Source organism: Quercus suber, unplaced genomic scaffold, assembly GCF_002906115.3.
Source record: "Quercus suber isolate HL8 unplaced genomic scaffold, Cork oak 2.0 scaffold_384, whole genome shotgun sequence".
NCBI classification, from domain to species: domain Eukaryota; kingdom Viridiplantae; phylum Streptophyta; class Magnoliopsida; order Fagales; family Fagaceae; genus Quercus; species Quercus suber.
Window position 1 is genome coordinate 101,233 of NW_027069836.1, and position 11,846 is coordinate 113,078.

General features: G+C 31.0%; 1 protein-coding gene and 1 pseudogene across 1 annotated transcript; both read left to right on the top strand.

Annotated features, from left to right (window-relative positions):
- Positions 1–542: 542 nt before the first annotated feature.
- LOC112025506 (heavy metal-associated isoprenylated plant protein 20) lies at positions 543–2,895 on the top strand. Its single transcript, XM_024058183.2, has 3 exons — positions 543–780; positions 942–1,017; positions 2,418–2,895. Exons 1-3 carry the CDS (start codon positions 709–711, stop codon positions 2,708–2,710), a joined length of 441 nt encoding a protein of 146 aa, XP_023913951.1. The 5' UTR covers positions 543–708; the 3' UTR covers positions 2,711–2,895.
- A 7,952-nt stretch (positions 2,896–10,847) lies between these two features.
- On the top strand, positions 10,848–11,599 carry LOC136062135 (succinate dehydrogenase [ubiquinone] iron-sulfur subunit 2, mitochondrial-like; annotated as a pseudogene).
- Positions 11,600–11,846: the final 247 nt, after the last annotated feature.

Below are 11,846 nucleotides of genomic sequence, written 5' to 3' on the forward strand. Positions count from 1 at the left end.
ATAACCCGTGCTCTTAGCTTTGTAGGTCATTGCGTGTAAACTAGTAATACTAAGGACACAATATTTTTCACAATATATTTTTATTTATTTATAATTTTTGTAATTAAAATTCACTTTTATATACTTCAGTCTTTCACCAATAACAACAGATCATTTCAACAATTACGAAAAAATAAATTATAAAAAATGATGTATTTCTACACTAGTGTGGAGAAGAATCGAAGGAGACACGAAGCCACTTTACTACTGTGCTGTTTATTTGGGCTAAAGAAAACAGCAAGGCAACAGCTCCTAATTAAACCTGCCAAATAAACAAAACCACCAAGAAAAAAACTTCTTCCATAAAGTTTTGTTTTAAATAATTAATGTTTTATATTTTATTTTTGGACCCAAACAAAACCCAAATGCCCAAGTTGGCCGGGATGATATTTTGTAGAATAGTAGTATGATTTAGGGACAAAAGTCATTGTCTAAGGACTATATATTATTATTATTATTTTAGTGCTAATTATAAGCTCAACTTGTTCCCCAAGTCCCTCTTCATGTCCATCATATATTCATGTATCTTCTTATATATAAGATAGTCTCCCACCACATCTATTTCAGTCCTGCAAAAACTTTCATAAAATCTCTCTCTCTCTCTCTCTCTCTCTCTTACAGACACATAAAAGAACTCTTTGCTTTGCCTTTTGTGAAAAGGGAGGAGAAATGGGTGCTCTGGACTTTCTCTCAGACTATTTCACTATTTCCACCCCAAGGAAGAAACGAAAAGCAATGCAGGTATACATAAATATCCATCCTATCACTCTCTCTATTTCAGTGTGTGTGATATTGGTCTCTTTGTTTGCTAGCTTGTCCATGTCAAATCTGATTAATTGTTCTTTTTTGTTGTTTTTGTTTTTGTTTTTTTGTTTTTTCTTTTGTGTGTGTGTGTGTTGCAGACAGTTGAAATCAAAGTGAAAATGGACTGTGATGGTTGTGAAAGGAGAGTTAAAAATGCTGTTTCCAACATGAAAGGTTCATATCTCTCTCTCTCTCTCTCTCCCCTATTTTTTTCATAATAAGGCAACAAGTTCTTTGCTCACGTTGAGGGTAAATAAGTTTGTGATTTGTGTTACAGGCTCACAGCCTAGCCTAGCTATTGAGTTTGTGACAATTTTTGGATTTTTTTTTTCTAATTAAGTACAGTTTTTAGAATAGTTAATACAAGAGGTAGCACCTAAACTTTTTTTGTAAAGGATTTTGAGTCTTCTCTTTTTATTTTTATTTTATTTTATTTTATTTTTTTTGAGAAACTTTTTGAGCTTTCTATATTAGTATGTTTTGGGCATTCTTGTGTGCCTAGAATCACACAATAGATCATATCATACGCTTGACTTGAGCTGCTTTTGACCTTTTATGGTCTTTCAACAATAGTCAAAATGTCACTGCATATTTCAGCTCCCTCGTGTTGGAAACTGGAAGATGTGGCGGTAGCTTTGTTGACTCTTTCTGCCATTAAATCTTAACCAAAACGTAAATTTTCTGCAGACTTCCATTTCCACAACATGTTTTGCTATTTCTAAAGAAACTTGTGGTTCTCTTTATGTGATAAAAACGACTTATGTCACACGGCATGGTAGATGAATCTTGGAAATTGCATCTCCCACTTCACCCCTTTATTAGACTTAAAAGTTTTCACTACTCTTGTACTTGTGACTAAATTGACAACTATTCGTATATAAAATACTTAAAAGTTTCGGGAAAAAAATATATTATAATTATCTTTAAAATAAAAAAATAAAACAATAAAAAAGGCTTTCACTACTCATCATGGAAAGTATTTAAAAAGCTCTTTACTCACGTACTAAACCTTGCTGTCAGCGTTATGCATACCTTCCAAGTGTATTAAATGCAATGCAAAATCCCATAAACCAAACAAGCCCTTAAAATAAAGCTGTAACCTGCTAGAATAGTACAGTAGTATTTCTTTTCCAAATTTTTTCCCAAGCGAATCTGATCAATTCATACGATATCAATTATCAAAAAAGAAAAAATCCCAGGATATCTATGCAATCCTTATCAATGTTTTTAAACTATACTATTCAACGTCACCTTTGTAACCTTAAACTTATCTCTTTTAGTTTTTTTTTTTTCCTTACTGAATTATTTATTTTATTTTTTAATTAATAACATTCAAGTGCACTAGTGGATCTTTAACAAATGATCTTGTCTTTCATTTAATTATTATAGCTAAGGGTGGTGTTAAAGATTATGCAAGTTTTGATTTGTTATGAATTACAAAAAAAAAAAAATCAAATATTTATTTATATTATTTTGCTAAAGTGGTATGAATCACATGGTTAAAGAAAGTGCTAGTTGAGCAATAGTTTATTGGAAATATGAAATTAATTTTGTGTTTTGTCTTGATTTTTCAGGTGCAAAATCTGTGGAGGTTAACCGAAAGCAAAGCCGGGTAACCGTAACGGGCTATGTGGAGCCAAACAAGGTCTTAAAAAAGGTCAAGAGCACCGGAAAGAGAGCTGAGTTTTGGCCCTATGTGCCATACAACTTGGTGGCTTACCCTTATGTGGCTCAGGCCTATGACAAGAAGGCACCGGCTGGTTACGTGAAAAATGCAGTCCAAGCACACCCTATCCCAAATGCAACGGATGAGAAGTTAACTACACTCTTTAGTGATGAAAATCCAAATGCATGTTCCATCATGTAAGCAATTTTAATGGAAGAAGGATAGGAGAGAATGAGAATTAGAATCTGTTTTTAGTTGGTACTTTGAGTTTGTATGGAGAGGAGTCTTTTTATTTTTTTTTTGGTGTTTTCAGCATGTAGATTTTCTTTGAGATTATGTATCACCTTAGTCCTGTTTAATTGCCTAATGAAAAATAGTTTTGTACACACGGCTTGTGTTCTCTTTGGAATGGATGTATTATTTCCTAAGCATCGTTTTAGATTCGATTAGCTTCGGATAGTTGATTTTTTTTTAAAAAAATACAATAGGATTTGAATTTTATGATATATATCTGTGACAAGCATGGTTTTAGATAATTAATAAGATTTGAATTTTATGATATAAGCTTCTATGGTAATTGATTTTCAGCATCAAACAAAGATTGTTGTTAAGTTAATTGGAAATTGGTGGGTTGGATTTGTATGCTCACACATTTATGCTTTCTATATGTAACACTTACGAATGCATAATGGGAAATAGAAATAGTTGTCCAATTTTCAAAGACATTAAAGTGGAGCAGCTAGGGAATGTATGCCCATTTGTACTTTGTGCCCATAAAAGGGTGTGAACATAAACACAATTATTAAGCAAAATTCTAATGGGTCAAACAAAATGTAAATAATTAAATAAACCCTTTGAATTTCTTTTTTTTATTTGATAATTCGCTAGTTGGAAACGAGAGAATTTAACTCCAAACATCTTTGTTAAAAATATCAGTAAGTGCTAGTTATTGAACTGTAAGATTCTTGACAACCTACCAAGTTTTTAACAATTCCGGGCATAGTAGTTTAATTAATTGTGTGAATAAAATCTTTGGTTATGTCCTTTGATTGGTTATCATTGAATTATGCAACTCAGTTCTTTGATACATACTGTAGTTCTTTTTTCAACTCTCAGTTGTAGTGATTACACAGTTACCGTCTAAGATCTTAATTATAAAATTAAATTTGCATAAATCTTATTTGTCAAGAATCGCTGGAGTTGTAAAGTGATATCTCAAAATTTCTTGGTTATACTTTTATAGGGAATATTTGTTGGATTAAGTAGTCCCATAAAGCTGTATTCTTTTGTTCTCCTTAATATTAGACTTTGATTAGTCCCCTTTAAGCTAAGTCCAATCTCGGTATGTAATGTGTGTTTGGCAAAAATTAAAAAAACCAGCTTATTTTACTATTTAACTTATTTTTGTTACTATTCATGGGTTTCATTATACTTTTTAGTACTATTTATGGGTCCCATTATATTATTTCAACTAATTTTTACCTTTATTTACATTATTTTCAGTAAAAAGTTTTTAGTTTTAGTAAAATAAGTGGTCCTAAACAAATCCATTATTGGTGGGAGGAGTGCATGCTTTGGTGGCTGAGACACAAGTATAGCATCAACATGCCTACATGCATACCCACACCAAACACAAACAATTTCATTTTGTGGCCAGGATACAAACTCACAACTATTCTTACAATTACCTTTGCGAGTGGCCAAGCTTTAAGCATACATTTGGTATGACGTAATTCGAACTATAAGTGAATAACTATTACAAAGAATAGCTATTCTATTAATTTTTTGGTTGTATTTTCTTTACGGGAAATAGCTATTCCTTATGTAATAGGCACTATAATGAAATAACTATTATAAGAAAAATATTATATTATTATTTGGCCGTGTTTTCTTTATTGAGAATTGTTATTCTTATTCCTTAACCTATCATATTACCCTTTATAAAAATATTCTTAAAAACCCCTCATTGTTGTTTGGCTCAAAAGCTCTCTCACTCTCTCCATATTAGTACTTTAGTAGTACATATTAGTAGAACAGGAAAAGCAACAGACCCATGCATACGTGAAAAAGAAGTTTTTGGAACCTAATTAATAATTTTGAATTTTATTTCAGTCCCAATTTAATCTTTTGAAAATGGGGGGATTTATACTTAGTCACACACACCTACGTTATTCCCTAAAATTACCAATCAAATTGTAGTTTTAAATTTCTGCATTCGCTTGTATAACCAGAAGCTATTTGTTACATCATTGATAGAGAACCATACAACATACACTCATATAATATAATTAAATAAAGGTAATGTAACAGGCTATACACATTATAACAGCACAAATGCACATATTATGTATTAATTTATTTTTAAAAAAGAAACTAACAAATGTGGTTTGTAAGATAAACAAACACGCTATTGTCTATTTGCATGATAATAACACCACTTATTTATTGATTTTATATCAACATCGCTTAATGTTGACAAAATGGATACCATCGTATTCGTATCTTGCTTTTCCCCGTAATCTAGGGATTACTAAGGAAATGGACAATTTGAGCGGCCACAAAAAATATTTTAAATTTCAGTGCATTATTGATCATTGATTTCGGCAATAATAAATGGCAACAGGATTAAATGAAAGGGTTTAGGTAATGTATGCCTTAATCACCAAGTTTAGAAAAAATTTTATGAAAATTTGAAAAAACTGTCAAAACAAATTAGTTACTTATTTATTTTTTTATAAATTATTTTTTAAAATGGTTTATTAATATATACCTAAAAGCATTTACATCAGTCTTATTAATTTAATATTTCAGTAAAAATTTATCTAAATTCAAACGAAACAAACGTCCATCAGTCTCACTAAATTAATTAAAGTTTTTAAAGAGGGTTGTCCTATTGCTACATGTAGTGAGCCTCTATCTTCACTACATTAAATTTCAATATTGATAAAGTATTGAGACTGATGTATGTGTATAAAAATAATAGATAGCTAAACTAGCAAAAGTAAAGTTTTTTTTAAATTAGTTTAGCTAAATATTTGAGGAGATTAATGTAAATACTATAAGAGAGTACATTAGTAAAACCCTAAATGAAATTATTATCATGTTAATCTGATATCTGTGTCGATCAAGTTTGCAGGTAACGATGATGAAACAATCAAATCATGGGGGAAAAGTAGAATATAAAAATGTGGCAGTGTGATCTATCTATGTGCCACGGAAATGGGAGAATAATTGTTGGTAGGACAAAATAACATAAAAGAGAAGCTTCTTCTAAAAGTGGATACTTTAATTTCCGTTCTTTAATTTGTGTGATTGATTATCTTGTACCCTCCAATCAACCTTTAACATGTATTTTTAATCATGCACGATTGTTTGTCTAAAGAAAGATATGTCAAGGGAATTACTTTCTTTTTTTTTTTAATTATTATCCTTGATACCTAAATTTGGCTATGCGATGCCAATGTCAAGGGAAAATGACTGCCACTTGGGTTTGGCTGTTAATGAGCAACTAATTTTACGGATTAACTCAAAAATTATATAAAAAAAACATTGATGTTATAAAATTTATGATAAAGTACAATTTTTATAGAAGAGACAAGATATTTCAAATTTTATTGTATCTATAAAAGAAAAAGTTTATAGATTTAGGAGAATCAGTTCATTACTTTGGCAATGTTTGAGCTTAAAAATGACTAAGTTAGCATATATATAGTTTGAAATTATCCAAACTTTTCTTTCACAACCAAGATCCAACATTTTGCGTCAAAGATTTATTTATTTATTTTCTTCTCATATTCGAAGATCTATCAATCAATGAATTATAAAATGACAAGTGAGTAATAATTGATATAATAACACTCTCTCATACCTCAAAAAAAGTGAGATTCAATCTTAGTTTTCTTTCAACTCACATTTACCAGTCAAATCAAACAATTGGATGAGTCTTTTGAGCTTAATGGTACATATTTAGCTCTTAAGGGAAAGGTTTGGAGTTGGTGTGAGTTTCAGTCATGCAAGATTACTCAAAAAATATTAATGCATTATTCAAGGATAGACTTCATGTAATTTTCAGGTTTGCCAATTACAATACGCCATGGGGATTGGTGTCATTGCTTGGAGTAAGCAATGGATAGTACTTTTTAGCCTCATGAATGTGATGTTCAATGCATAATTCTCTTTTAAAGTTGATAATAGTAACTTTGGCTAGGTCTTTCTGAATTATTGCTTTTCTTTTCACCCATTTTTTTTTCATGTCAGATTCATGTAGCTAGGAGAATCGGAGATCCATCAAGATTTGGGAACAACAATGTGACTTCATCTCTATCTGGTTAGGTGTGACTATGAGTTTTATATTGTTTTAACCACCGAAAAATGTTGAAACTTATTATATTTTGTCACCACTATGACCGTCCACAAAGGACAATCAAGTAATAAACTTCTTAAAATTATTGGTCCGAGAAAGGATAGAATAAGGGTTTTAAAAAAAAAAAAATAGTAAACAATAGTCAATTTATACGTAAATATCAATACTATGTTCATATCTAAGTCAACATAATGGAACATCAACGGGTACAGGGTGTGACTTTTTTAATCCAAACTATTGGGACTTTTTTTTTCGAGGGTGTTATGACTTATGCATGATAGAATATATTAGGTAATAGAAGACTATATATATTCCATTTAATTAAACATCAAATCAAGACATTGACTCCAAAAATATAATTCACTACTCCGATCCCATGACTGTTTAAGAACCAGCTTTTAACTACGAAGTTTCGGTTTCTGCTAAGTAAGAATGGCATATATGAAAGTTTAAATAACAAAATTTGTGTACCCTCCTTGTGGAAATAAAAAACTAAGGGTATATTTAGTAACATATTTTCTTCCTTATTTTCTGTTTTCAAAAACAATTTTCTATTTTTGAGACTAAAAAAATTGTTTAGCAACCCAAAATGGATAGAAAACAAAAACTGTTCTCAAAACTCAATTTGTGAAAAAAACTGAAAATATGTAAAATGTTGTTTTCAGTTTCTAATTTTCAAAAGTCAATGAAAACACGAATTTAATTTAATAAATCTATCTCATTTAATAAGTTAGTATTAGAATTCAAATCCTAGTAATAACATATTTTAGAATTTTCTATTTTTTTATTCAAAAAACTATCTTTTTAATTTCACCTAACCAAACATGTTTTTTATTTAAAAAAAACAAGTTTTTGAAAATAAAAAATAAAAACTGTTACCAAACATAACCTAACATTTTCAAATTGAAAACTAACCCAAAGAATCTAGAAAATAAAATGTTTACTTGATCTATATGTATATGGTATTACACTTTGCTTGTTTGATTTTTGAGACCCAAAGTGAAAAGCTTGAAACTTTGAGTTTTGGCTTTTGAGTGATATCATGCTGCTTGATATGGCTAAAGGGTTGTTTGAGTGCCTTTTATTTTCTGTTTGTGTTTTGGGTTTAAAAAAAAAAAAAAAAAAAAACTTGACAACAGTAATTTTTTTTGGTGGGAGGGCAGACAAAAACTGCACCGCAACTTGACAACACTAATTTGTTTTATAGTAAGAAGAATATTGGATATATAATGATGTAAAAATGACTTTCAACTTTCATGGTTCATGCTATTTTATTTATAGAATAGTTGTACTTCTATTTACTCTTTCAATTTTTATTGCAATTATGAAACAACAAATTTTAGTCATAAATATTGCTAAAATTAAACTTTGCAATAAAATAAAGAGTAATACTACAACTACAAACTGTTTTACAACACATTTACAAACTATTGATGTGGCAAATTCTTATTAGTTCTAATATGGGTAACATAACATTTATGTTTACCAATAATTATTTGAAAATTATTAAAGCCACATCAGCAGTTTGTAAAAATGTTTGAAATTAATTTGTGTCTATAGTATTACTCTAAAATAAAAGATTATTTTTTAACTAATTTTTTTTTTGTACATTGAAAAAAAAAATCAATCATAGATGATATTTGTGATTTAAAATAATGTCAAGTTCTATAATTGATCGCAAATAATTGAGTAAAAGTTTACTTAGAAACAATCATTTTCTATCTTTTCATTTGTTTATTTTTTGTTAATATTAAATAGTTACTAGTTTTATTTTTCATATATTAATTTAGTTTTGAATTTTTTTTGAATTTCTTTTTATACTTTGGCCTCTAATCCAACCCCGTCTTGCTCCATTATCATTCCTAGTTGAAAATAGATGCGAGTTTATATATGTCCATCTTTTCTTGGGAATTGTTGTAGTACTTTTGAAAAGTGCTTGTGACCAATGCCTAAATTCGTTGAGACAACCAAACACAATACACATGCCAGCACCATTTTTGGCCATTAAATTTCTTGGGCATAATGTTTTTATTGTGGACAATAATATTTATAAGGAAAAGTTACTTTAAGAGCATTAGTTTAGGAACTATTTTTGAAAACATTTTATGGAAAGGGCAAGGCTTCTGTCCAGTGAAAATTTTCGCTGGACAGGTCCAAATTTGGACACGTATCCACCATCCAACGTGTCCAGTAAAAACTTCCACTGGATACAAGCCACACTCTTATGGAAAAATGATAAAACAATTAATTTTTTTGATGGCTGTACATGACTCATATTCATAAGCTCATGCTATAAGTTCATATTTCATCCATTCTTATGGGAGAAGGAAGTATAATTAGATGACTCCCTTTAAATTATGTTTGTTTGAGGCAATGTGGTTGGAGAACACAATGTTGCTTCTATTACCTTTCACTCTCCACCAAAAGCGAATATAAAAAAAGAGAATATATAAAGAAAGAAAAAAGAAGGGGGGGGGGGGGGGGGGGGACTTATATTTTAAAAATTATTTTATTACAATATGTTTAATAATAATTTTTTTAGTTTTTAATAAATAAAGTGTATCTAAACATATCCTATAACTCTAACGAATAATTAATAAAATAAAATAAATATAAAATTTGTTACTAGCAGTTTTGCATTATCAGATTCAGAGACTTCATAAGGAAGCAAAAGATAGTAATAAATAAGGAAAAGAGCGAAGAAAGTAAAGGGGGATTGGTTAAGTTGGGACAGCATGCAGAGAGATATGCAGGCGCTAGGGAGCAAGTAATGATGAACCCTAACACACACACACACACACACACACCGACCTAGACCTAGCTGACTCCTTACTTCTTACACAACAGCAATCACTTTTTCCTCTGTGTGATTGCGTGCTGTGCCTCTAGTCATATTCATATATTATAGAGTATTAGTGTGGCCTCAGAAAGAAAAAAACGAACCCCTCTAATAAAGTCTTGGGACTCGAGGCCCAGAAGTCACATCTCCCACCAATGTTGCTGTTCATGTGGTTTATAAAAATGTTTTTTTTTTTTTTTTTTGTATAGTATAGAAATGGTTAAAAAAAATAATGAGCAATTTATTTTTGGAAATTGTGAACCATAAGGGGTCAAAAAGTGAACGTCTGCTTTTGTCCTTTGGTTTTTCCCATTAGAGGGTCAGTTGAAAGAACTTTGTCCGAAAGGTAAAAACATCTTTTTCTTTTGCACAGCTGGTCATTCAATTCAGTCTTATTAATAAATTAATTTTCTCCCTTTTAAGCATCACCCCAAAAGGTTCTTTCTATTTTTTTCTTTTTGTTTGTAGACTGTAATAGATAGCCCGTATATATATGTATATATATATATATATATATTTTTTTTTATATATAAAAAGAATCCCTAATTATTTGAGGTATTTTTGGGTATTTGCAAAAGCTTTTTTTGGGTATTTGAGGTAATGTTGTTGCAACTCCGAATATAGACCACATAATAAAAATAAGGCGAAAAGCACATTTTAGTCCCTACATTTTTAGGCGATTTCTATTTTAGTCCCTAAATTTTATTTTTACCGCTTTTAGTCCCTATCCTGAAAAACGGTTCCGTTTTGGTCCTTGCCGTTACATCAGAAACGGATATTGCTGACGTGACAAACGGCAATAATAAATAATATTTGTTTAATGTCCACGTGGCCTAATTAATAATAAAAAAATATTTTTTGACATTAAAAAATGCCACGTCAGCATATAAATTAAAAAAAAAATTTAATAATTTTAACTAAATAAAAAAAATTAAAAACAGAATAAAAAATTAAAAATTTTATGAATTGTGATCTAAGTGTGTCTTGAACAAGAACAACAAGAACACAAACTTAAACCCAATTACATAAACCCAGAAATTTAAAAAAAAAAAAAAAAAAAAAAAAAAACCCAAACCCAGATCAAAGTATACCTTGAAGAAGATCAAAATGAACAAAATTCCAGATCAAAATGAACATGCGCCCGAGCTCACGCAAGCGAGGCCGAAGCTCTGCAAGTCGAACAAAAGGCACGCGCCTCCACGGCGCTCAAAACCTTCTCGATCTACTGCTGGACCCCGGAAAACCCGACGAAGCTGGAGCTCCAAGACTACCAGATCGACCTCAAGGACTGTGGCCCCATTGTCCTCGACGCCCTAATCAAGATCAAGAACGAGGTGGACCCCACGCTCACGTTCCGGCGATCGCGCCATGAGGGGATCTGCGGGTCCTGCGCCATGAACATCGACGGCTGCAACGGGCTCGTGTGCCTCACGAAGATCGAGTCCGAATCGTCGGCCTCGATGATCACGCCGCTGCCGCACATGTTCGTGATCAAGGACTTGGTGGTGGATATGACGAACTTCTACAACCAGTACAAGAGCATCGAGCCGTGGCTGAAGAGGAAGAACCCGCCGAGACGAAAGGGAAAGAGGTTTTGCAGAGTAAGAAAGATAGGGCGAAGCTGGATGGGATGTACGAGTGTATATTGTTAGTGGTGGTTTGGATTTGGAACTGGCAGTGTGTGTATATGGGTGTTTTTTCTTTCTTTGTTCTTTGGTTTTTTTTTTTTTTTTAAATTTTCTGGGTTTATGTAATTGGGTTTAAGTTTGTGTTCTTGTTGTTCTTGTTCAAGACACACTTAGATCTCAATTCATAAAATTTTTAATTTTTTATTCTGTTTTTAATTTTTTTTATTTAGTTAAAATTAATAAATTATTTGTTTTTAATTTATATGCTGACGTGGCATTTTTTAATGTCAAAAAATATTTTTTTATTATTAATTAGGCCACGTGTACATTAAACAAATATTATTTATTATTGCCGTTTGTCACGTCAGCAATATCCGTTTCTGATGTAACGGCAAGGACCAAAACGGAACCGTTTTTCAGGATAGGGACTAAAAGCGGTAAAAATAAAATTTAGGGACTAAAATAGAAATCGCCTAAAAATGTAGGGACTAAAATGTGCTTTTCGCC